This window comes from Convolutriloba macropyga, chromosome 8 (assembly GCF_964194025.1).
Source record: "Convolutriloba macropyga chromosome 8, txConMacr16.3, whole genome shotgun sequence".
NCBI lineage: Eukaryota > Metazoa > Xenacoelomorpha > Acoela > Convolutidae > Convolutriloba > Convolutriloba macropyga.
In genome coordinates this window covers 21,655,361-21,683,215 of record NC_134475.1, presented here as the reverse complement: position 1 = coordinate 21,683,215, position 27,855 = coordinate 21,655,361, and the positions used below count along the sequence as shown (strand labels likewise).

The 27,855-nt window shown below is 35.9% G+C and overlaps 2 protein-coding genes across 2 annotated transcripts; both read left to right on the top strand.

Annotated features, from left to right (window-relative positions):
- The first annotated feature begins 5,519 nt into the window (after positions 1-5,519).
- On the top strand, positions 5,520-21,807 carry LOC142344582 (putative ubiquitin-conjugating enzyme E2 W-B). Its single transcript, XM_075396366.1, has 2 exons — positions 5,520-5,894; positions 20,654-21,807. Exons 1-2 carry the CDS (start codon positions 5,641-5,643, stop codon positions 20,850-20,852), a joined length of 453 nt encoding a protein of 150 aa, XP_075252481.1. The 5' UTR covers positions 5,520-5,640; the 3' UTR covers positions 20,853-21,807.
- Positions 21,808-21,882: 75 nt separating this feature from the next.
- Positions 21,883-23,951, top strand: LOC142344005 (histone H2A-like). Its single transcript, XM_075395444.1, has 2 exons — positions 21,883-22,275; positions 23,622-23,951. The coding sequence occupies exons 1-2, from the start codon at positions 21,958-21,960 to the stop codon at positions 23,724-23,726; spliced, it is 423 nt and encodes a 140-aa protein (XP_075251559.1). The 5' UTR covers positions 21,883-21,957; the 3' UTR covers positions 23,727-23,951.
- The last annotated feature ends 3,904 nt before the right edge of the window (positions 23,952-27,855 follow it).

Below are 27,855 nucleotides of genomic sequence, written 5' to 3'. Positions count from 1 at the left end.
TGACTTAATGTTTTTGTGTGATCTAAATCGTCTCTTCTTCTGAAGCAGTCTCTAATTGAAGCAGTTGAATTGAATTTACTGAAGGGGAAGTTTTGAGTGATTTAATTTGCTCTTATTAACAATTTTGGCTGCTGAAATCAATTGTAAACTACCAAAAGTCGAATGAAAGAGCGGCGAAATTATTTTAACTAAGTGAACTTCTTTAAGCAGACAACGATAGAATAAAGCCACAGACAGTCAGTCGTCTGAGAGCAAACGGAATGAAGAACCTGAAAAAATGTGATTTTTTGAAGTCCTGTATCCATTTCTTCTTTTCTTTGATAGTTATTTTCTTGTATAGTTGTTTTTTCTTTGATACTTTTGATTTAGGTAAGCTTTCGTGTCTTTTCTGTAATGATTTCACTAGATATGTTTCTTGATTTTTAGCAGCTTGACTTTGTTCAGGCGTTTGACCTGACCTAAAAGCGAAATAAGTCATTTTATTGTTCCGACCCTTCTTGAGCGGGGAGGAACTATATACTCAAATGGTTTTTTTTGTTCAGACAATTATGGCCGATCAATATAATAATCGTTGAGAGTTGTGAGGAGTATCATTAGAAAGCCCGTCCAGCATAGAATATGGATTTGAAAAGATTTTTTCAATTTTCGCTTTTTATAAAGAGCTATCAAGGTTTAAAGTTTTGTGAATATTAGACGTATTTCAGCTGTTTTTGTTCACTTTTTTGACCAAGTTTTCGTCAATCTTAACCAAATTTTCGTCAATTTTGCTAAAGTTGTTAACTGTAGTGTTATAGATTTTCTCTCTAAAGATAGAGGAGGGTTATTGAAATGTTCTCTCCAAGTTTTTGGCTAGAATTTGTGCTAAATTTTTCAAAATTCAGGATTTTTTTTTCGTCAAAAATGGGACCAATTTGCTTTTTTAGCCCGCTTGTTTTAAATTTGCTGGAAGGAGAAACCTTAAAACTGCGGCCAGATTCTTCCTAAGCTCAAAAAAGAGCTAGTTGTACTCCAGCTGGCTTTATGAGTCTTCTGGGATTATAATCTTGCCAATTTTTTGCCAATTCAAACTCGATAATTATACAAAATGCATTTTTTTTGCCAAACTGAAAAATTTTGTATAGAATTGATCTATTTGGCAACGATTGCAACAATTGAGTGTTTTGTTAGACGCGCAGCAACATCTGGGCTGATCTTGATCTCACTATGGATCCTTACGACAAAAATTTTTTAGATTTTAATGGCGTGAGACCTTTTTCAAAATATTTCCGCTACGTAAATGATTTTTATGTAAATTACGGACAAGAATTTAAAACCAGGCCTCAATTAAAGAAGGAAACTATTTAAAATAAACGAGACCCAACGAGGTGGTTTTAGAGTTAAGCTCATGGCTTTAATGGCTCTGACAAAATGTTTTTGTAAAAATTTTGTGGATTTCTTTCGTTTTGCTTTCATTTCTTATACTTTTCTAGCCCAATCACTTAGTGTCCCCAATCAAAGATGCAATTAGTTTTTAGGAAGTATAAAAGAACCTATTCATATTTTTCTGTTGTTATCTTATGTCTCTTATGACTTTGAATATATTTGTTTTGAGAAAATATTGTTGAATTTTTGAACTTTGCCACTATTGTATCTTATTTATCTCAACTTCGGGCATAGTCTAAGTAAAAACAGGCGGAAACCAACTTCCGGTGAGTTCCTAATTAATATGGTTAACGATTTTATATTCAACTAATTTTGGTACTACGCGTTTTGTTTTTCTTTTTTGATCATAATTGCATATTTTATGAGTTCATTTTGTTTCCTTGTCGAATTATCACATTATTGACAAGTTCAATTAAAGAAAGGCAATATGAGGAAAATGCAGAACGTTGGAAAAAGGCGTATCTGGATATGTTAATTGTTTTTGTTGAATAGTTTATGCTTTTTGGGCTGCGACACAGTTATCTCGCAAAACTTTTTTTTATTTTGCCCATGTTTGTCTTTCTTTTCATTGTTGTGCGCCTTATACCCGATAGCGATAGATCTTAATTGCTTCCCCAGGAGGTACAACTCAACCAAGTTGAATATTTCAGTTTATAGCTGTTTGTTTTATTGATTTTCAAATTAATATTAAAATTTTTCTTTTTCATCTATCTCCTTTTTGCTTTCATTTTCGTCACCATGTAACTCAATCACACTCATTAGAAGTCCCAATTACTTTCGTTGATTCAAACATTTTTTTCTCCCTTGGTTATACGTTGTGACTGATTGCTTCGACCATTTAGTTACATAGAATTTTTTCGAGATTTCTATACTGTTGAATTTCTGGGTTTCTTTTTGTTATGTCTAAGTAGTCTTTTTATAAAGAAGGCTCGTTGATGTTTAAATGGGGTAAAATGATTATTTACAGGTGTTCCAGGTAGCATCTTATATTAATAGTCTCTAGAACAGTGTAATGTAAAATTGTTTGAAGTTTAGGCTTCTCTATGTATGTTTTTTGTGGGCTCGGGACTTAATCTCATTATTAAGAGCTTCAGTTGGCTCGCTGAGATGTTGATACTTAATCTATCGCTTTTTGTAATTCAAGGTCTCCTATGGTTTTTGAAAATAATTGTTTTCAAATAAATTTGATTTTTTGAGCTTCGCTTTTTTAAATAGTTTTCCGGTTGATTTGTAGCTCAGTTCCTGTAAAAACAGGTCACAACCCGTTTCCAGTGAGGTATTACTTAATTTTTATAACTTTTTTAGCTTCAAACATTTGTTTCCCGGCTTTGTTCCTACAGTTACTACGAGATTTCATAAATTATATATTTTTTTGTACATTTCAAAGTATTTTTTAGTTTCTTTTTAAATTGTAACAAAAATCGTTAATTTCATTGGCGTTGAAATTGTGTGCAATCGAGTATTGGATAATGAAATGTCTCAATTGCTTCCTATGTAGATATAAATGAACATTTTAGTGGTTTCATCTGATATCCAATGACATTAATAACAGTGAAAGTATTTGTTTTCGATAATGGAGAATTATTTTTGAACTTCGCACCTATTTGCTCATTTTTTCAACCTGTTAACCAGTAGCATTATCTTTTCTAATGAATCATAGGTTAAATTGGTTTTTTGTTTTCGTTTTTATCTGATGCGAGTTTGATTTTGTTATGATTTTTTCTATTATAGAAATCGAGTTTTGGTCGTAAATAATATTTGTTTTTTTTTATTATTATTTTCTTCTCTCCATCTCTTTCTATCTCTTCATCATTTGGTAGCCAATTAAGTCAAGAATGTGGACGAGCGGGGTCGGAACATTATGTGCGTACGCACATTACCGAGCCTCCTTGTTTTAATTTACCTCCCAAAGAATAATGACTTTACGCACACTGCTATTAAAGGTGAAATGGTGAGGTTCCATTTCGGCCCCTTTTGAACCATTTTGAACCATTTCGGCCCCTTTTCTCAAAATCTCACTCACATCCCCTCAACCTTCCACGCCTTACATACCCCCTTTCCCCATTCAAATCACCCTCATTGGCCTAAAATGAAATACATTATTTTAAGTTCGAAAACGTATTTCAGGATTCTGTTTCATGTATTTTTTAGCAGGGGCTCAATCTCTAAATAGGAACTGCAGGAAAGTCATTTTGAGAATTTTCTTCGCAAAAGGGTACCAGTGGATCTCATTGTTCATTTTTCAGAGTTCTCAGTACAGTGCTGAAGTCGGCCATTTTCTCTAGTTCGTTTTTCTAATGTTTTTTTAGTTTGTTTTTTCCGTTGGTTTTTTTGTTGCCTCCATTTGATAAGAGCTCAAAACCAAAATGAATTCATAATGGGTAGATAAAATATCAGTCATCTAATGATAATTTTACATTTGAGGAGACATATGGAACGTTTATAACTTTCTGCTTACAACGTCCTGCTTCATACAAGAGCTCAAAACAAGGAATTTTTTTCACTGCCTTCTAGTGCTGTGCATTTGAACTGCATCCCTTGCGTTATTTTCTTAAGCGTGATCTTTCAGTTGGTTAATTTATCTTCATATCTGGCTTGCCTCAATAAAAATGTTGGATATTTTCTGTGCCCCCCCCCCCCCCCAGATATAAATGAACATTTTAGTGGTTTCAGTTGATATCCAATGACATTAATAACAGTGAAAGTATTTGTTTTCGATAATGGAGAATTATTTTTGAACTTCGCACCTATTTGCTCATTTTTTCAACCTGTTAACCAGTAGCATTATCTTTTCTAATGAATCATAGGTTAAATTGGTTTTTTGTTTTCGTTTTTATCTGATGCGAGTTTGATTTTGTTATGATTTTTTCTATTATAGAAATCGAGTTTTGGTCGTAAATAATATTTGTTTTTTTTATTATTTTCTTCTCTCCATCTCTTTCTATCTCTTCATCATTTGGTAGCCAATTAAGTCAAGAATGTGGACGAGCGGGGTCGGAACATTATGTGCGTACGCACATTACCGAGCCTCCTTGTTTTAATTTACCTCCCAAAGAATAATGACTTTACGCACACTGCTATTAAAGGCGAAATGGTGAGGTTCCATTTCGGCCCCTTTTGAACCATTTTGAACCATTTCGGCCCCTTTTCTCAAAATCTCACTCACATCCCCTCAACCTTCCACGCCTTACATACCCCCTTTCCCCATTCAAATCACCCTCATTGGCCTAAAATGAAATACATTATTTTAAGTTCGAAAACGTATTTCAGGATTCTGTTTCATGTATTTTTTAGCCGGGGCTCAATCTCTAAATAGGAACTGCAGGAAAGTCATTTTGAGATTTTTCTTCGCAAAAGGGTACCAGTGGATCTCATTGTTCATTTTTCAGAGTTCTCAGTACAGTGCTGAAGTCGGCCATTTTCTCTAGTTCGTTTTTCTACTGTTTTTTTAGTTTGTTGTCTCCGTTGGTTTTTTGTTGCCTCCATTTGATAAGAGCTCAAAACAAAAATGAATTCATAATGGGTAGATAAAATATCAGTCATCTAATGATAATTGACATTTGAGGAGATATATGGAACGTTTATAACTTTCTGCTTACAACGTCCTGCTTCATACAAGAGCTCAAAACAAGGAATTTTTTTCACTGCCTTCTAGTGCTGTGCATTTGAACTGCATCCCTTGCGTTATTTTCTCAAGCGTGATCTTTCAGTTGGTTAATTTATCTTCATATCTGGCTTGCCTCAATAAAAATGTTGGATATTTTCTGTGCCCCCCCCCCAGTACGTTAGGCATCCCCCGTTACAGAGCACGTACCAATACATAATGTATCATTATGTAGAACTAAGGCATGTGCTAATTAGAGATCTTCCCGGCCTCTAAGCTTAGTGGGCTTATAACTTTTTTTGCCGTCCATAAGCATGTGCTGTTTTGTATATAGTAACGTGTTATATAACGATATATAAATTGTAATTGGGGAGCATAAAAACACGATAAAAGGGGGCCGAAACAAGATAGATTGATTTTTATATTGTTTCTAAAAAAAATTGAAGCTTTTTTAGTCCAATTTGACGTACATAGCCTGCTTGATTTTTAGACTGAATGATAATGGATAAACCAATTCGTCTTTCTTCTGCCTCTTAATGGAGCTGAAAAACGTCGTGTTGCAACATTGGAGACGGAAACTTCACAATAGACTCTCAACTCGCACGTGCTAACAGATGTCGCACAGGCTGACTAAGAGACTACACAACGAGATCCAGGAACTGAAGAACAGCTCGAATCTCAATCTCAAGTTTGACAATATCACTGACAAGTTCGACGAGTGGAAAGTGAGGCTGATTCCCCACGAGGGAAGCATCTACAGTGGTGAGGAGTTCCTGCTCAACTTCAAGTTCTCCGAGCAGTACCCATTTGACTCGCCTCAAGTGACCTTTATCGGAGACCACATACCAGAGCATCCGCATGTATACAGGTCAGAATCAACTTACATCGCTCATTGAGTTAGATGAAATGTAGTTAAACAAAGGAAGTGTTTACCAAAAAGAAAGTATAATCCTCCATTATGGTATAATAACGATAAATTATTAGGGGTGTACGATGGTGCTGTGCATATTATTTGCAAATACTTCCGCAAGCAGACGTGCCATATTTTTTACATAATGGTTTACTATGTAATGGAACGTGCTCTGTAACTGAAGAGTGATAATCTACTGGGTTGGGGGCACAATAGGAAAAGATGTAAATTAGTGATTTAGCGGATTTTTTCACCAATGTTAATGAACACCCAGGTCGTTTTGTGTGCACCCTTCCCATTGCAAAATGTGTGTCGCTGCATATTAATTGTGATACTAAGATACTAATGCAAGAAAATATGCAGACACAAAATGGGGGACCAAAACAGAATAGAGCCTGATTTTCACTGGAAATCATGTCATTTCATTTGTTTTTTATGATCATAGCAGTTTGTTCATATCGTTTAAATACTGGTAGTAGTTGAAGATTCTGGTTATCACTCAGACCCACGGATGGTATGCGCCTTCGTTTTTTAGTCCACACACCTTATCTTTTTCCGAGGATTGCAATTTCCACATCTACATACAATACGCCATGTGCATTTATCATTGATATTGAACGAGGTTACAAAATAGTACCACTAAAGCTTTGATATCGCACTTTTGCTGAGTTCATCGCTAGCTTTCAGTTTTCTAATTATGATGTTCTGAAGTAATTTTGAACGGAAGAAAAGTTGTTATCTGATGTTCTTGCCCGTTTTTCGCAATTTTGAATTCACTTCTACTCTGCTGTCTTGTTTTATTATCGGAAAGTTTATCGGACAGTATGTTTTTACCTGATCTTGCCCTTGATCATTGACAGGAACATCAACACATCATTAATTTTTTTTGTACAAACACAGATGTAGTAGCTCAAGTTCCTTTATTCTATCAACCATACCAGAGCTTTTCCCAAAGTCTATTTAGCTGCCCTCGTTTGCAGCCTCTCAAGCTTTGCATTAGACCTCGGTTTGAATTTCAGACCTCAGAGCCATATGTCATAATTGGAACAATCTAGCTCTTTTAGGCATTGAGCTTGTTTACTTGGAGCATAGTTTTCTCACATTTCCTCTGATAATGTGTAAAGCATTGGTGGGTTTGATGGTTCGTATTTTTTAGGTGCCTCATTTTTTAGTTCGCGCACCTTATCTTTTTCGACGGACTGCAATTTCCACTTCTACATACAATACGCCATGTGCATTTATCATTGATTTTGATTGAGGTTACATAATAGTACCGTAAAAGCTTTGATATCGCACTTTTGCCGAGTTCGTCGCTAGCTTTCAGTTTTCTAAATATGATGTTCGGAAGTAATTTTGAACGGAAGGGAAGTTGTCATCTGATGTTCGTAGCCCGTTTTTTGCAATTATGAAGTCACTTCTACTCTGCCGTCTTGTTCTATTATTGGAAAGTTTTACCGTGATCTTGCCCTTGATCATTGACAGGAACATCAAAAAGTAATGCATTTGTACAAGCACAGAGGTTATAGCTCAAGTTCCTTTAGTGTATCGGCATTTCCAGAGTTTTTCCCAAAATCTATTTAGTTGCCTTCATTTGCAGCCTTTCAAACTTCTGCATTAGACCTTGGTTTGAATTTCAGACCTCAGAGCCATATGTTATAATTGGCACCTTGTAGCGCTTTTAGGCATTTAGCTTGTTTACTTGGCGCATAGTTTTCTCACATTTCCTCTGATAATGTGCAAAGCATTGGTGGGTTTGACGGTTCGTATTTCACAGTTACTATTCCAATTTAAACTGAAGATATCAGAACTGCCAAGTCTCTGTTGGTTGCTACAGAATTCAACAATTCTCTTTTCAAACAGCATTCGAAGTCTCTTTTGATATTGAGCAAGGCGCATTTTTTTTCGTTTAATTTCATATAATTCGGTTTACAACACTTTTCGATCTGTTTTGATGCATGATTGCGACTTGTTTAGTTCTCTGTAACCACTTTAAAACCGTCCGCAAAGTGATAGCTATCCATGCCTGGAAAAACATCTGTTAACTCGTTAATATTTTTGAATAGCCGAGGCCCGAGCATTTAGCCCTGTGGTAAATTGCTTCTGACATTTGAGAACTGACGCAGTATCATTCAACCTAACAAATATTTTTCTCTGTTAAATAGGATGACTAGAATTGCAGCAAACTTCCACATTTAAAACTTTTTACTTTCGATATTCACTTGTCCGTGTGGTACCGTGTTGAAAGGCTTAAGAATTCTTCAGTTAAGCACTGTTAATGTTTCGTGTTCAGGGTCGCATTTGTCAAGTCATCGATAAACAGAGTTGAGAGAGTAATTGTAGTGTTGCAGACCAAAAATATCTGAAACCATAGATTCTCAAAAAATCGGTGATGGCATTGTTCGTACATGCAGTCAAACAGTTTTTTTCAGTAATCTTTGTGGCGCTACAAAGAAGACTGATTGGTCTGTAAGATGTTATATCAGCTTTGTTCCCATCTTAAATAAGTTTCAGTGATTTGGTCAAAACTTTGAACAATTCTTCCTTAATGTTGTCAATATAGTCTGAACCAGTGGATATATTCAATGCCGTCAAATCAAGAATTTCAATCATTTGATTGTCCTCAAAACGACGATAGTCAAGATTGTCGTTTTCAAACTTTTCCAATGAGTGTGATTTGTTTTCAAAAACACTAGAACTTGAGTGATTTGGCTTTGGATAATTCGTCCTCGGCAATTTAAATTCCCAGAACGTCCTGCTGGCAAGCGAGGACTCTTTGAAATGCAAGGCAGATGTTTTTGAACATAACTGCATCGGCGACTTTCAAAAATTTCAGCCACAAAACAACTAAGATTGTCCATAGCTCGAGCTACTTCTTCCGTGTCTCGATTTTCAGTAAACGTGAAAGCGAGTTGTCTTGATTTTTGAGCTTTCTCTTTGTGTTTCAAGACGACTTAACAAGTTTGAGGTTTCATAGCTAATCCATGGCTGTAATGCTGCTGGTTGTTTGGTTAGTTTATGAATAGATTTTATGATTTGAGAGTTCAACCAACTGTATCACTATTTGATTGGGACGTCGACGTTGCTGTAAAAATAGAGAAAAGGGTTCTTCGACAATGGCAGAAATCAGTCCATCCCAATGAACTTCCCAGTTCTTTTCTAACTGGTGTTTGGTTGTTATGTACACAGTTTAGCTGCGTTGCGAGGGGTTTATAATGACAGTTTTTTCTGTCAACTTGATTTTGACTTCCTAGAAATAAATCTGACTGAAGTCCGTTACAAGTTCAGGGCTGTTGCAGAAGATTGTTTTATTTGGCATCAGAAAAATCAGTGAGGTGGTTTTCAACCAAGGTTTAAATCACATGCGTTTCAAGTTCACATGTGGACATCATTATCGACCTGTTTTGCTGAAATTAATATCGCCACTAATGGTGATGCTGTCTGCTGCCAAAAGTCTTGTTTATTGAAAAATGCGTTTCATTAATTTGTTAAAATTTTAACCTCTGAGCTGCTACTGGTTGACTTCTGGTGGGGAGAGTATAGACAACACATTAAGTAATTTTATGAATGAGCCATTTCACTACAGTATAGCAGTCCAACTCCAAATCAAGATCCAGAATTTCGCTGGTGACTGAGTTTCTGATCAAATTGAGCACTCCGCCGTGTTCATTGTGGTCACCAAGGTTAATGAACACCCAGGTCGTTTTGTGTGCACCCCTACTATTGCAAAATTGTGTCGCTACGTAGTAATTGTGATACTAATGCACGAAAATAAGCAGACACAAAGTGGACCAAAACAGAATAGAGCCTGATTGTAACTGGTAATCATGCAATTGCATTTTTTAATGATCATAGCAGTATATTTACATCGCAAAGTTTAAATATTGGTAGTAATTGAAGATTCTGGTTATCACTCATACCCACGGATGGTCTGCACCCTCGTTTTTTAGTTCGCGCACCTTATCTTCCACGGATTGCAAATTCCACTTCTACATACAATACGCCGTGTGCATTTATCATTGATATTGAATGCGGTTGTAGAATAGTACCACTAAAGCTTTGTTATCGCACTTTTGCCGAGTTCGTCGCTAGCTGTCAGTTTTCTAATTATGATGTTCTGAAGTAATTTTGAACGGAAGATAAGTTGTTATCTGATGTTCGTAGCCCGTTTTTTGCAATTTTGAAGTCACTTCAACTCTGCTGTCTTGTTCTATTATTGGAAACGTGATATTACCCTTGATCATTGACAGGAACATCAAAAAGATAATCCAATTGTACAAGCACAGAGGTTGTAGCTCAAGGTTCTTTAGTGTATCAGCATTTGCAGAGTCTTTCCCCAAAATCTAATTAGTTGCCTTCATTTGCAGCCTTTCAAGCTTCTGCATTAGACCTCGGTTTGAATTTCAGACCTCAGATCCATAAATCATAATTGGCACAATGTAGCCCTTTTAGGCATTTAGCTTGTTTACTTGGCGCATAGTTTTCTCACATTTCCTCTGATAATGTGCAAAGCATTGGTGGGTTTGATGGTTCGTGTTTCACAGTTACCATTCCAATTTAAAGGGAAGATATCAGAACTGCCAAGTGTCTGTTGGTTGCTACAGAATTCTACATTCCTGCTTTCAAACAGCATTAGAAGTCTCTTTTGATATTGAGCAAGGTGCATTTTTCTCCGTTTAATTTCATATAATTCGGATTGCGACTTGCTTAGTTCTCTGTAACCACTTTAAAATCGTCCGCAAAGCGGTAGCTATCAATGCCTGGAAAAACATCTGGTAACTCATTTATATTTTTGAATAGCAGAGGCCCGAGCATTTAGCCCTGCGGTAAATTGCTTCTGACATTTGACGCAGTATCATTCAACCTAACAAATATTTTCTCTCAGTTAAATAGGATGACTATAATTGCAGCAAACTTCCACAATAAAAACTTTTTACTTTCGATATTCACTTGTCCGTGTGGTACCGTGTTGAAAGCCTTAAAAATTCTTCAGCTAAGCACTGTTAATGATTCGTGTTCAGGGTCGCATTTGTCAAGTCATCGATAAACAGAGTTGAGATACAGAGTAATTGTAGTGTTGCGGACCAAAAATATCTGAAACCATAGATTCTCAAAAAATCGGTGATGGCATTGTTCGTACATGCAGTCAAACAGTTTTTTTCAGTTATCTTTGTGGCGCTACAAAGAAGACTGATTGGTCTGTAAGATGTTATATCAGCTTTGTTCACATCTTAAATAAGTTTCAGTGATTTGGTTAAAATTTTGAGCAATTCTTCATTAATGTTGCCAATATAGTCTGAGCCAGTGGATTTATTCAATGCCGTCACGTCAAGAAATTCAATCATTTGATTGTCCTCAAAACGACGATAGTCAGGATTATCGTTTTTAAACTCTTCCAATGAGTGTGATTTGTTTCCAAAAATACTAGAACTTGTTGAATGATTTGGCTTTGGATAAGTCGTCTTCGGCAATTTAATTTCCCAGAACGTCCTTGCTGGCAAGAGAGGACTCCTTCGAATGTAGGATAGATGTTTTTGAACATAACTTAATCGGTGACTTTCAAAAACTTCAGCCACAAAACAACTAAGATCGTTGTCCATAGCTCCAGCTACTTCTTCCGTGTCTCGATTTTCAGTAAACGTAACAGCGAGCTGTATTGATTTTCGAGCTGTCTCTTTTTGTTTCAAGACGACTAAACTAGTTTGAGGTTTCATAGCTAATCCAGGGCTGCAATGCTGCTCGTCGTTTGGTTAGTTTAGGAATTAATATTTTTAATTTGAGAAGTCAACCACCTGTATCACTATTTGATTGGGACGTCGACATTGCTGTAAAAATAGAGAAAAGGGTTCTTCGACAATGGCAGAAATCAGTCCATCCCAATAAAATTCTCAGTTATTTTCTAACTGGTGTTTGGTTGTTATGTACACAGTTTAGCTGCGTTGCGAGGGGGTTATAATAACAGTTTTTTTTCTGTCAACTTGATATTGACTGCCTAGAAATAAATCTGACTGAAGTCCATAACAAGTTCAGGGCTGTTGCAGAAGATTGATTGTCTTATTTGGCGTCAGCAAAACTAGTGAGGAGGTTTTCAACCAATGTTTAAATCACATGTATTTCAAGTTCACATGTAGACATCATTATCGACCAGTTTTGCTGAAATTAATATCACCGCTAATGGTGATGCTGTCTGCTGCCAAAAGTCTTGTTTATTGAGAAATGCGTTTCAGTAATTTGTTAAAATTTCAACCTCTGTGCTGCTACTGTTTGCCTACTGGTGGGGAGAGTATAGACAACACTCATAAAGTAATTTTATGAATGAGCCAACTCACTACAGTATAGCAGTCTAACTCCAAATCAAGATCCGGAATTTCGCAGTTGACTGAGTTTCTGATCAAAATGAACACTCCGCCGTGTTCATTGTGGTCACCAAGGTTAATGAACACCCAGGTCGTTTTTTGTGCACACCTACTTTTGAAAAATGTGTGTCGCTACATAGTAATTGTGATACTAATGCACAAAAATATCCAGACACAAAGTGGAACAAAACAGAATAGAGCCTGATTGTAACTGGTAATCATGCAATTGCGTTTTTTTTTATCATAGCAGTATATTTACATCGGAAAGTTTAAAGTGGTAGTAATTGGTGATTCTGGTTATCTTTCATACCCACGGATGATCTGCACCCTCGTTTTTTAGTTCGCGCAGCTTATCTTTTTCCACGGATTGCAAATTCCATTTCTAAATACAATACGCCATGTGCATTTATCATTGATATTGAATGAGGTTACAAAATAGTACCACTAAAGCTTTGATATCGCACTTTTGCCGAGTTCGTCGCTAGCTTCCAGTTTTCTAATTATGATGTTCTGAAGTAATTTTGAACGGAACAAAAGTTTTTATCTGATGTTCGTAACCCGTTTTTTGCAATTTTGAAGTCACTTCTACTCTACTGTCTTGTTCTATTATTGGAATGTTTTACCGTGATCTTGCCCTTGATCATTGACAGGAACATCAAAAAGTAATGCATTTGTACAAGCATAGAGGTTGTAGCTCAAGTTCCTTTAGTGTATCGGCATTTCCAGAGTTTTTCCCAAAATCTAATTAGTTGCCTTCATTTGCAGCCTCTCAAGCTTCTTTATTGGAGTTCGGTTTGAGTTCCAGGACTGAAAGAATTATGTCATAATTGGCACAATGTATTACTTGTTGGAATTTAGCTTGTTTACTTGGCGCATAGTTTATTCACATTTCCTCTGATAATGTGCAAAGCATTGGTGGGTTTGACGGTTCGTATTTCACAGTTACCATTCCAATTTAAACTGAAGATATCAGAACTGCCAAGTGTCTGTTGGTTGCTACAGAATTCAACATTCCTCCTTTCAAACAGCATTAGAAGTCTCTTTGATATTGAGCAAGGTTCATTTTTCTCCGTTTAATTTCATATAATTCGGTTTACAACACTTTTCGATCTTTTTTGATGCATGATTGCGACTTGCTTAGTTCTCTGTAACCACTTTAAAATCGTCCGCAAAGCGGTAGCTATCAATGCCTGGAAAAACATCTGGTAACTCGTTTATATTTTTGAATAGCAGAGGCCCGAGCATTTAGCCCTGCGGTAAATTGCTTCTGACATTTGACAACTGACGCAGTATCATTCAACCTAACAAATTTTTTTCTCTCTGTTAAATAGGATGACTATAATTGCAGCAAACTTCCACATTAAAAACTTTTTACTTTCGATATTAACTTGTCGTGTGGTACTGTGTTGAATGCTTTAAAAATTCTTCAGTTAAGCACTGTTAATGATTCGTGTTCAGGGTCGCATTTGTCAAGTGATCGATAAACAGAGTTGAGAAACAGAGTAATTGTAGTTTTGCAGACAGAAAATGTCTGAAGCCATAAATGCTCAAAAAATCGGTGATGGCATTGTTCGTACATGCAGTCGAACAGTATTTTTCAGTTATTTTTGTGGTGCTGCAACGAAGACTGATTGGCCTGCAAGATGTTACATCAGCTTTGTTCCCATCTTTAAACAGGGGGCTAACTAGTAAAAGTCAAATGAAGAAACGCCGAAATAGGTGTACTTTTGTTTTTATTGCATATAATTGTATATAATAACCTCGGACGTCATTTGAAGCCCCCTTCTTTTTATTTATCCCCCTCCGACTGAAACAGGCTGCAATAGATTGAACTTGAACTCACTCTTTTCGTTTGTTAGCAATTTTTCTGACGTTAGTTGGTTATGTTGTGCAGCCTAGATCTACGATTCTTTGCGTTGCGTGAAACATATAAGCTTACGACTGAAGGCTCTCAAAAGTTTTTAGCGATTGTTTTGCCCGTATCATTTTTTCGTGCTGTTTTTTTGCTCATTTTATCGTGCAATGTTCGTTAATTCGTCTGAACGGTTTGTTTTGCCGGAAAAACAGGACGAACTTCTGCTTAAGCACGAGGGCATTAACCTGCCATAGTTCTGTCAGAGATTTATTAGACTTTGTATGTCAGTTTCGCCGCAACTACCTAGGAGCCAAGCATACGGTTTAATTCACGATTTCAACTGGTTGAGATCTTAATGTTGCCCAAGATTTTCTGCGCACTGTCATTTTTAAAACATTGAGGCTCGATTCAGTACGCTTAAGGTAACTATTAGCAACGTCAGCCCTTCCAAATTGTTTATAGAGCAATTTGTCTGATGTTAAGTAGGTTGTTTGTCTACAGGCGTTTCGAACCATTTTGCAATACTTTTCGTTACTTCATTAGCAGTGAAAAACTCGACGAGAAATTTTGTTAAAAAAGGTAACTTAAACAGACAATTTTGTTATCTTTTTGGTGAGTACTTTTTCTGCATTTCACACCGCCGACTTCCTTTGCATAACTATTTTTAGTCTGCAAATTTTATATGAATTGCATGCGATTTTCCAGAAAACGGAAATTGCACTTAAGTATATTTCTCCCATAAAACACTTTAAGAAGCGATAATCATTTTTCAGCTGCTCAAGCAGTAAAGCACAAGCAGTATAGCAGTGGTGCGGAAGTAAAGAGGTTTTAGGTGTCGAATAAGAGACATGAATTACTCATTAGAAATAACAAAAATGATCGGACTCAATTCCATTCGAAGTATATTGATTTGTATAAATTTTGGATTCAAAAATGAAATTAAAGTAAGTGTTTTGAAAAACAGTGTTTTTCTCATTGTATTTAATTAAATAAAATTTAACTTTCTGTTGAGTTTAATGAGGTAGTAAAGGGCGTAAAATTGAGGAATGTTACATATACTTCATGTTATTTTGTTTTTTCTTATTTCCTCTATTACATTGTTGAATATTACCTCAAACTTCTTTATTTGCTGAACAAATTTTTAAACAATAAAATTTTAGTTTGGACTGCTTTGCTAATTGAAGAAAATAAGATTGGGAGACACGGTTCGACCTCTCGCCGATCAGGAGCAATTCATCAGGGGGGGGCATATAAGAGTAGAACTTGAGAAAATTGTAGACAATCTTTTTGGGTTTTCGGAAATTATTGACTCTTCCTACTTTTTTTGGTTTGAGTTGAAATTCAAAGTGATTTATCCTTAGAGTAGATCAAATTTATTTAAATCATTTTTCGCTCAATTTCCTGATTTTTTGCCTCCATTCGAAGGATTATTTGGTTTAATTTGGGACTAGAGATTATGGAACTTTTACAAAATGAATAAACGACGTGGTTTAGGTAAAAGTTAAACGTTCAGGCTATTTTACGATTTAAGGCCACAAGATGATAAAAGCGCAAAGGTAAACTAGTCAACAAAACATAATGTGATTAATACTTCACTACGAATGCAGTTTTGCTCTCAATTCTTGGTTCAAATTCAGGTGGTCATCTACAGCACGTAGCAAACAATCAGCGTGAAATTAGCGCGAGGGTAAAACAAATCTGGGTGAAAACCTTGTCTTAATCAGAAACCTAGTTTTGCTGAAAAAATACCGTTGGACTGTTTGTATTTTTTCCTCCAGTGCTCACTTCATGAATGTCACGCATAAAGTTCGAAGGTCTGTACCGCGAACGATCTTGTTATGTGTGCTTTCGATGAATCATTGGTGCAATCATTTGTGACGTGGTAATCTGCTGTTAATCAGGTTCTTTTCGGTAGTAATCAACTTTTAGGTGGCAGTTTTTGTTAGGAAAAACTGAAGCAGCTACTTTGAATTCCAACAGTTGCTAAATTGTGCAATAAAATATTTTCTTCAATTTTATCTAGTGATTTTTTTTTACTTTAGAACTTTAAAAATTCTCCATTTTTACTGCACTATTTCGGGTTATGAGCTTAATGGCTTCCTGAAAAAGCTTGTTCTTAAGTCCACAATCTCGTCGGTAAATGAATGGTTTGTTTTGATAATAGTAAAAAACAAACCACCGTATCTGTATAGCCTGACTCTGTTCAAGTAGAAGTTGTTCGATTTCTCGATGAAATTGGACTCTCCGAATTCGTTAATATTGATGGTACATTTGGTTTTAACTTTCGTACATGTATAATTTTAGTATTTCCATTTTAAGCGAGACGATATGTCTGCGTAATCGACAAACGGTGGTGATGTGACGAGCTGTTCAAAATTCTGTTCCTTTTAAAAAGTGGACATTATAATTGTTCAAAGCAGAATCGAAAGCCGATCGTTCTCTTTGTAGTGTTTCGTGCTTTGATCTTTTACTCTTCTGTCTGTATAGTATTTATGTGTTTTGCTACAATGCTGTTTGGTATGAAAATCTCTTACACGTTGTTGAAGCTATTGTTTGATAATTGTTTCTGTTTGAATTAATTTGTTACTTGATCAGTAGTCATGCGTTCACATGCGTTTTTTTTTGTTAAAGATTTTCAATACGAGTTATTAACGTGTTCCTTAAGTGGAGATTTTTCTGTTAGCTTTAGTAGTGTCCAAGCATCGACCTTTTTGTTTTTTTTTAACTATAATTTGACGCGTCAAATTAACTGCATGATCACGAGCAAAATGGCCAGGTGTTGAAATGGCCAGGTTCGCACGAGCAGAAGGTATAGCCAGGTGTTCAAATCTGATGCAATATAATTTTGTATCAATTTACCAAAAAGCATGCTTGCTTTCTTAGATCATAGGTCACTGTCGTCCTGCAAAAGACGAGTGCAAAAGACAAAGAATAAAAATTCAATGCAAAAATTGTGATTTTGATAAGTTTAGAACAACATCAATCCTAACGAAAAGAGGAGTAAATAACATAAACCGGCAGACAGAACGTGACGAATGTGAAACACAAAGGCTTTCAAGAGTCATGGGAAACTTACCTCTAAGGATAACCCCCTATAAACACATTATAGTTCACTGTCTTGGTAACTGCGCTGAGGAATTATCAAGACAAAAACCGTTTTTTCGGATAAGTTTTTGTCAACATTAGATTTTTTTGAAGTTGAACATGTTGACAATGATAACATACATGATCAATCAATTTGAAAATTAGTTTGAGTATTGAATGAAATAACCAATTTTGATGGAGTTGGCCACAATGTTAAAAATCAATTTCAACGGAGCATGATTCATTTCATTCGGTAATAATTGTACACTGAGTACCTTTAAGAGAACCTCTAGACATCGCTCAAGCAAACTCTATCTTGAAGCTGGCACGAGTTGACCATTAGTTTTGGCGCCCTCCTAGTGAGCCATTGATGGGAGAAAAATTAACGATCACAATAATGGCATTGAACACTCACGCTTCATTTGATTATTCGGAACAGTCAGAGCTTGAGAGTCAGAATTGTCTTGAACACTCAAAGAAATTCTTGATTTGCGTTCATGCCCTGCGGATTTTGGAGACAATCGGTTCAGATTTTGGTTCAAGGTTATCTTTTCACCGGAAAAAACATTGGAGATCAAAAAGCAAAATATGATAAACAAAGACTGCTCGCTGAAGACGTCTGAAGTTTGTCAGATTTTTCTTTGTTTTGAGATACAAAATCTTTATTATTAGCTGGCAACTTGAAAATTTCGCCGGAGACGTTTTCAGCACATACTCTATGTAAGAAACAGGACTTACGTTAGAATCTTCAATTCATATATTTGTACCAAATTGTTGAATCCGATGCGTTTTCATTTATTTAGCTATAGAAAATGGTTTGTTAATGGAGGGTTAAATTTAACGGAACTAATCATTGTAAAAACATTCAAAGTGCTGAAAAGGGTACGTCAGTTCAAACCGCAGGAAATTTAAACACTGAGACAATCTAAATAAGGCTTTTTTACGTTAACAATTTTTTAATTTAGTGAGCTGGTATAATTTAAATCATCCTTAAGTTTATACTAAAGATACACAGTGATTAGGAAAGCCAAATTTTGAATGGCAAACTCCAACTCAATAAAAAACATTTGTTTTCAGAAATTTGACAGAAAAAGAAATTGATTATAAGATTAAAATATATAAACTATTTGAGCGTCACAATCATTCAAAAAAGTGTAGCAGTTGAAATGGATATACGCCTCCAGCCAATCAGAGACTGAGAAGAAACTATTCTCTCTCATATAGCGCTAACTCTACTATTCATAGTCAGTCTATTAGACTTCGGTGTTTATTATATTACCACCGTATTAATAGACGTTAATCTTCTGTTTTATAGAGTCGGTTAGTCTGAGAGAACTAGGCAAGCATACTTCGCGCGCAGAAATAAGTAGCCGTAGCTCTTTATACCTTAAGGCTGTAAAAGGAGCCCACATATTTTCTGCTTAAAAGGCTGGATAAGTGCTTTTTAAGTTCAATAATTTGCTCTTCTGTGTTCAAGTTAAAAAATCTGTGTGATCTGTTTTGTAAAAATGAATATTGTCAATTTTTGTTGGGCTAAGTGAAGTGAGTTTTTGAGTTACTATAAAGAAGCAGAAAACTAAAGAAAATGAAACATCGTTTTTCAAACAAAATTTGTTTTGTTTTTCTGATTTCAAATGTCTCCTTAGTTTGTTATGCTTGTTTGAAATTGAATGAAATGGGCTTTGTGATTAAGTGGAGGGCTTAAAGATTAGAGTAAATTACTTATCTTGAGAAAGCAATGAGATAGTGGAAATATAGTGTAAAGAGATAGAACAGTATTACAGTATTAAATTTTTTCTCGCTAAAAACTGTTTTCTATTGTTTTCTACTTCAAGGGTTCTGAAAATGGTCTTTGTATTTCAAAAGTTCGTTCAGTTCAAAAGTGCGGAGATAATTCACTAAATTATTCTGCTGAATTTCAGCCATTAGAACCTTCTTTTGAAAATGATTTAAGAATTGCGACCAACTAGCACTATCTTCCGCTTGATTTTTTTCTATGTCATCCTTTTTTTGGACAAATCACGGATCCTATGTTTGTACGATTTTAGTCAAAACAAAACTCAAATGTATTGAAAAAGAAATTTTCTCATTGAGCGAAAACTTTCGAGGAAGTGATTAAGACCAATTCTTTCCATTTTTGTTTCAATATTTTTTTTCTCTAAGAAGAAGTATCTTGTTTTGGTAAATGAATTACGTTTCGAATTGAATGGAAATCACAAATTTGCCACTCAACTTAAAAATAAAAGAAAATCAACAAAAGACAGTTGATACCCGGAGGTAAAATGTGCGATTGACACGCTAATGATCGCTAGTTCGAGCCCTTGCCTCCGTGATGATGTCTGTGTGAGATGAGCTCTTACTTAACCATGGCTTGACCACTCTTGGCTGCAATAGTGGTACCAAGTGAAAATTTCAGACGCAAAAAAGTGGCCAGTCACCAAAACAAATTCGTGCAAAATGAGCAGTCTGAGATGTGGGGAATAATTGCAAAAGGACAGCTGAGAACAGGATACTGTTAAAGCAGACCAAAAATCCTAATGCTGCTTCGCTGTGATTACGCAGAAACAAAAATTTTTGTTGAAAAATGTGCTTTTCATTTTCCCAAAAAATTATTGAGTCTTGTCTTGAGCACAAAAATTTAATGAGTTGCTATCAGTACAGTTTTATATAGAATATTTTAAACTATCTCGAGGATGTGATCTTCCGTTTTATTTATTGTTTTCAGAGATCGAGAAAACTAGAGACTTTTAGTTTTTAAACAATTTTGCCGCTTGTTTTTTCATTACAAGTTAATCGTGCTGGCTGGTAAATTCTGATTAAATTGAATCAAATTGCTACTCTCCTGGAGTGCATAATCTAAAGATCCAGAGAAACTATTAAATAGGATGGATTTCTCAGCTTTCATCGCCTGGAATTCGTTCTGGAATGCATAACCTAAGTTTTCAAGAATAAAGAAAAGTTTTTTCGTCTTCTCTCGATCTCGCAAAAAATTGTTTACTTTTGTTTGTTTTGGATATTGCGTATTCGGTCAATTGTTCGCTATTCCAGTCAAGACAGCCAAATAATCAACTTGCATTTGTGATGGAGGTGCATCTGAAAATTAATCGCATGGAGTGAGCTTTTTTTTTTAAAAAAAAGCTTTTATTGAGAATGCCATATTTTCCGTTTGAGTTGTACCAGACCTTGAATTATCTAGAGGACGTTGTAGCAAAATCTTCAAACTCCACCGAATAGTTTAAAAAAGACCAGTTGTTGCTTTCCGCCCTGCGATTGATTTATTGCACGCATTTTTTTGTATCAAAAGTTTTTTGAATAGACTGATCAGCGATTACAATTAAAATTTACCATTATAGAGGTATTCAAATAGCAACTGCTTTCCAACAGTGGAAACAAGGATCTCTTAAACAGCTTATTTGTGTTTTTAGCAATGGGCATATCTGTCTCTCCATTCTGGCCGAGGACTGGTCGCCTGCCATGACAGTGGAGAGTGTATGTGTGTCCATAGTGTCTATGCTCAACTCCTGCCCACGCAAAGAACTCCCACCAGACAACGACAGATACGTGCGCACCTGTAGCAACAACCCGAAAAAGACAAGATGGTGGTTCCACGACGACACGGTTTAGGCCACCGCAATTGCTCATTGCCAAAATCAATCAATTTTAATTCACAACTTAAATTACTCTTATTTTTTCACACACAGACGTCAACTATATCCATTTTACGCAGTCCTTATGCGCAGCATGTTGGGCTGTATTGTTTCCATCAAAATGAACACGGTTAAAATGTATATATTGATGTCTTTCGTGCTTTTAGTTAATTCTTCATTCGCTATTATTCTGTGCTTCCGCTCATGTGATTTAACTGAATAAGAACGATATTCATTGTGCTGAATTAGATTGTATTTGCAAAGATTGTCACTTCAAATAACCACATTGACCGAAAGTGATGGAATTAGAGTTGCTCTGGTTTTATGTTACAATTTCAAAGGACAAAAGATCATGCCGTGGAAAATGTTTAATAATACTTGAGCTGATAAGAATAGTGGAACTCGAAATGCGACCTATACGCTTTTGGCGACACCAACAAATAAGAAAAACAATGCAATGTATAAACAAGTTCGAAGTATTGTCTATGGGATACGTAATGAGTAACATCCGGATAAGATCTAATGAATGAGTAAGCGTGACTAAATTAACTTTAGTCTGATTATACCAAGGAATTAGCACTTCTAATCACCCAAGCGTGTTTTTATGCTTTGAGTTTTATTATCGCTAATAGGTCGCCATTACCAAAGGAGTCCTCAACGTTCATTTAGGATCATTTATCTGCAAAGACCATTAATTATCAGTTGAACATTGTAGTGGACTAAATTGTGGCGTAAATCTTTTTAAAAACGAGGTAGCACACGCTGTTTTTGATTTGAAGATTTTAATGATTGTGGTTTTTACACACATAAAATAATGCATTCTAATCCATCACATAGCGCCCTTTCTCAAATACTATTTTCTGTTATCTAGTTAGCTAAATAATGTTTATAAATAGTTTCCTGTGTATAGTTGAAATTGAACATTTATTTAACTATTGTCTTTCTCTGTTTTTGTCTAAAAAGCTAAAAATCATTAATTAAGTGGTTTTAGATTTTAATTGTTTTCAGATAGTTTTTGTGGCTTCGGCTTTCGTTGAACATCAACTTCCGATTCTAACCTATAAACTTTGAGACAAGCGAACATGGCTGGTGGCAAAGGCAAAAGTGGAGCCAAGAGCGGAAAGGTGGCAGGTGGAATGGGAAAGAGGAAGACCCGATCCTCTCGAGCAGGACTGCAGTTCCCAGTGGGTCGAATCACCCGGTTGTTGAAGAAGGGCAACTACAGTGAGAGAGTGGGCGTGGGTGCACCAGTGTACTTGGCCGCCGTTCTCGAGTACTTGACTGCCGAGATCTTGGAACTGGCGGGTAACGCTGCCAAGGATAACAAGAAGTCGAGAGTGATTCCGCGACACCTGCAACTGGCCATCCGAAATGACGAGGAACTGAACAAACTGCTGCAGGTGAGTCACTTATCAGGATAATTTGGTCTTCTGTTCAGCAATTTTAGGCACCAATTTTTGGTTACATGACAATTTACCCAATGCCATTTTACCCTACGACATTTTACCCAACATGTCATTTTACCCAACCTGCCATTTTACCCAATGTCATGTTACCCAATACCAACTTACCCAATGCTCTTTGATCTTTTCCTTCCATTATCCGATTACAAATTACAGTCGCTACTTCAAGGATGATTTTTAATATTTATGGACATTATAATCCCATGTTCGGTTGTGATAGTTTCAAGTCCCACGGGCCATTTATTTTATAGTTGGCTAAATGATCGTGCTGGTTAATTGAGCAATAGGGTAAATTGGGTAAGTTGGCATTGGGTAAAATGGCATTGGGTAAAATGGAATGGGGTAAATTGTCCTGAAACCCAATTTTTATCCAGCAAGTGGTACTGAACAGTTTTAGCTCGCACATAGGACTTCTAAGTAAGAGGACTCGACTCTTGAGTACAGTCCTTTTTATTTGCTCTCAAACGAAGTTAGCAATTATATCAGTCCTGTTAGCCTTTTTGCAATTTTTTGCTTGACCGATTTTCCCTATGACCCATTCAACTTTTCGTCCTCTAAAACGGGATAAACAGTTAGCGCCCAGCGGGCATTAAGTTCTCTTAGAGCCTGTCAGCTCACTGGTCTCCAAGTATGCGATTCACAGAAACTGTTTTGAAGACTTATACTCATGGTGTGAAGGCTGGTTCTTAGAGGTTGACCCCCCCCCCCCACACACACACAACAACCGCACACCCCCAATCGCCACACCTGCACATCCTTCAGGCTGTAAGGGCCCCGTGCAGCCAAAGACCCCCGATGCCCCCCCTCTGCGCTCACCTAATGCCCCTTCAATTAAGCTGAAGCTAGCCTCACTATACCGTGGCTAGCTACTGACGAAGCCAACCGCTCGCCGGTCGTTTGAGAGCAATTCGCCCGACGTTAGTCGGTTATGTTTGTTTACTATTTTAAGAATTGACTTCGAGTAATGAATCTGAGATTTAAACTTCAATTCCAATTGTGGAAGCCTGGACTAAATTTAATCAAAAGCTGTGGCTCGGAAAACGATGTCGGCTCGCATTTATAAGGGAACGACGTGAACGGACTATCAAAGCTAGAACCGACAAAGGGCATTAGCTGGTACAACGAAGTGTTAGAATAATGAGCGTTAGTCAAACGCAAAAACAAGTGGAAAATTTTGGTGTGCAAAAGCAAACAGTTGAATTTAAACAAAGTTCACATCAGGATTTTTACACAAAAATAAATGAACGTATAGCTGTTGTTGCAATAAAAATATACTATTTTAGGGCGTAACCATTGCACAAGGTGGAGTGCTACCCAATATCCAGGCTGTTCTGCTGCCTAAGAAGAGTCAAAGCAAGCCGAAAACAGCTGGTAGTCAGGAGTATTAACGTGCAAAACTGATGCAACCTCATGGAAAAAGAAATAAAGCAAGATTTCGTTAATACAAACTTTGAGTGATTTCATGTGAAATTGAGCACAATGACTCATTTGTCTCTTTGAATGCGAACTAGGAATCAATGTTGATGTTTTATAGATTTTGATTTTCATGCTGTTTGTAATTTTGATTCTTTACCTTGTTGTTTGAACTAATTTTAATACAGTTTTCCGTTTTAGTTTTACGAACCGTTCGTTACGCATGTCTGAGTTTTTGAAGATCTTTTCGTTTTTATGACTATCAGTTAAGCGACGCATCATTTACTGAAAAGATTGAAATCAAGAGCTGTCTTATGACTCAAAGATTAGAATTGGGATCATCACTGTAGACTGGAATGGGTTTGGTGTCGCAGAATGGGTTTGGGATGATAATTGGTTTGCAGTGAATTTGAGACATGAAACAACCTGCGTGAAAAGTATACTACGTCACAATGCTGATCGAATAAAAAGCAAAAAGAAGTTTTTTTGTTCATGCCATTTCTTACTTTGACAAAAGTAGCTGCGGAATAATATTGGCGTAAGGACCCATAGATTTTTCATTGAGTCGTTTGACTGTTCGAAGTAATGTTTGAGTTTTTATTTTGATTCTCCGCTTTTTCAGCTGTCAAATTTAAAAAAAGATAGATGTTCTCCGCATTTTTAAATGCTCTCAAACTGTTTTTTGTTGTTCCTATTGGTCGTTTTTTTTTATTATTTACAATTTTCTTTCTCCCTTCTTTTTGCCTGATTTTTTTTGTCTGACAATTTGACTTCTTAGAAATGCAAAAACAGGTGAAGCCCGGAGACAATTAAGCCACTGAGCAATTCTCTTAGATTAGAGCCTTGCTGGCCTCAAAGTATGCGATTCCCCGAAACTGTTGTTGTGAATATATTCATGGCGTAAAGGGCTGTTCTTAGAGAATGACCATGCCATTTAATCTCCTTACTCCTCCCCCACCCACCCCCTCCACCTTATTCAGCGCGTACTGTAACCCCGAACGCTCGAACCTCTTGAGACCCCCAATGATCTGCCAGCTCTCAAGCTGATGTGTCTAACACGAGGCTATAAGCTCACGAAGCCAGACGCTCGTCTATCGTTTGAGAGAAATTAACCTGGCGTTAGTCAGTTATGTTCATGTGACTTCAAAGCCACTTTTATAATCGAAAACGGTGTTGAATTTACAACTAGTATTGGAAAAGTTTTTGCTTGGATGGGTTTTTCTGCAATTTTGTTAGGTTGGCGAATTATCATAGGGTTTGCATTTTTCCTGGAGAACACGTATGTTGTTTCCGGTTACAGCCCGCCATAATTTATCTGTAAACAGAAATTTTAGTCCGAATCGCAATTTTTCTGTTGGTAAAATTATGCTATTGTTAATTGTTCTCAAATATATTTTCTTTGAAGATATTTTTCATGGTAATAGCAGTTGTTTATTTAATCTTTAGGTCCTTAGATCGTGATTAAGGTCCTTAGATCGTGACTCAATTATTCTATTTTTATCGATTCAAAAGATTTTGAATAGTTTAATTATTTTGTGCGTATATAGGCAAAAAATTATTATGGATTTGCTAAAATGTTTCAATCTAGTGCTATTTGCATTGATATCAAATTGAAACTTTCTGAATTGAAGCGAAAAGTCAGTGATCTCTTCTACCAAAATTATAAGTCAACAGACCAAGCTAAAAATTAGTACATCTGCAAACTATAGAGTTGCTTTCGGACTTGAAACGGCTGCATCTGTTCTTTATTTCTTGCTCCGACTACAAACTTGGGAGTGATGTTTGCGTTGTCATTTTGTTCGAGCATGAAAACTCGGAAAAATTTTTATAGCGAAAATAGGGTGTATTTTTGTTTTTTTTTTGTATTTAACTATGATTTGCAGATTTTGTTTGAAAATATTGATTAAGTTATTGCAGTTTGGTTATGTAACTAGGAAAAAACTATTGCAGATAAAGTGCTTGTTGAAGAGGACACTTTCTGGCATTTGTGGAAAGTAGAATTTTGTTTTCAAAATCGATTCTTTTTTAAGTTTTGTGCAATCCTCCAGTTATTCTTGAATTTTTTATTAGCCAGTTTCGTAGACGGGATGAACTGGTAAGGAGCTAAGGTTAAGTCTAAGTTCTTATTATGTAAAATTTGCTTTATAAAATGTTTTAAGCACTGTTGTTAGCGGACTACCAAACGGCCTAGGTAATAAAAATTTTATACAGCTAAGTTTTTGTGAAACCTGAACGTGAAAAAAAGATTCAGAATTAGTTTTCAGATGTCATGTTACAGCTGTCATGATTTTATTGATTTTGAGGATCTTCGCAACAAACTTCTTTGCCAAATTAACTCACTTCAAACTTTCTTCCTTGCTTGTGTTTTAATCACAATCTTCAAATTCTTGTTAATGTTTGTTAATTGCAATATACAAAACTGTGATCTTTTGTTTCTTTTTTAGTAATCAAAAAAATTTGATTTGTCAATATTTTCATGTAAGTTTGGATTTATTAGCTTATGATGTTCAAGGCGTTGATGCTTAAAACTACTTTTGATACCTCATACCAGAATTTTTCGGTAATTATTTACATTTGATAATTTTTCGTTTGATTCAATTTTTTGTTTAGCGGTTTTGTAGTTACAGGTTTTGAAAGGGGATTTCTATTTCATGTTTTATGATTTTGATGGTTTTGAAAAATTCTACACTGATATTTTTCTTATATAACCTTAATTTATCTTTTGATTCTTTTTGATTTTCAAGGGCCATTTGCTTAATTGTTTGTGAAAGTATAGTCAGGTCATTTGTCTGTTCAATGCTTCAGATTCTAGGTCAAGCATTTTCTTGCTTATGCTTTCTAAGGGGTCTGTTTACGCTTCTCGGTCATTTTAAAATCATTGAAAAGTAATTCTGAGTGGCAAATTCAGTCTCTCTCTTAGAGGCATTACATTGAACGATTAGTTCAAAACGGTGACCGACATAGCGGTAGTGTTTCCGTTATGAATGAATTTTTTGCATTCATTTGGAAATTCAACCTTGTTTCTGTTTCGTTCAATGACTTTTTGGAGAAAATGTCAAAAGCTGAAACATTGCATTGATAACAGCGAAAAGTTTTTCTAGCACAGTTGGCAGAAAGAAATGACGCCTCCAGAGATTTTCGGGTATCTGTGCCTTTTCTACTTTGTTTTTTAGTGGTGTTTTGACTGACCTCAACTACTTTCAATTAACCAATCTTCAGTGCTCAGAATCTGTTTAATAGTTTTAAAGAATTCGCAACAGTTTGTTACGAGAAATTGTAATAGAAAATCTGATTTTCTGAATTTTTGGTTGTTTTTTGGCTTGTTTGCGGTCCTCAGTAGTGACTGTTTTAAAGTAACTGCCTGTGATTGGTTTAATCAAATCAACTTACTTGTTTTGAAAATTAGTGAATATGTTTCTGAAACTAGTTAATGGCATGAAAGACGTTAACGGCATTCTTTTTGGGATATTCCGAGTTCAAACCTTATTTAATTTCGAAGACTTCCTGACTTAATTTTTTGATTTTCTCAGTATTTAGTACTCTTCTTGCTATTAAACAACCCAAGTAGCGCTTCTGTCATTGTTTTTTAATATTTTTGGTGATCGGATTCTATTTATTCCGTTTTTGTTTTATTGACAGATACCTGACTGTGCCAGTTAAAGTTAAATTCAAGTGGCTACTCGTGTACAGAAAATTGCCTCAACAATTTGTTCATTAATTGTTCGTCTTCAGTTATCAGAATTTGAACAAAACTGTTTCCATAAAAAAGAGTTTTGAAATATTTGTTTTCATTTTACTGTAGAGGATCTGTTTTCGCATTTCCCCATGTAAAAAGTTTTCATTTGCGCGCGCGCTCTTAAGACTTTCAAGGCAAATCTCAACAACACATAAAAGCTGAAAGCAGTTGTTTCAAAGTTGGTTATCTGAACTCCAGTAACCTACAGAACAGTTACCTTGATTTCATAGCTTATATCGAACAAATTGTTGACGACAACCAACTCAAAAATCGATTGCACTAAAGCTTGGCCGTATAATTATTTAGAAAAAAATTATCACTACTCTTGATAACAAGTGGTAGTCATTCAGATGTCATCAAAATAATTT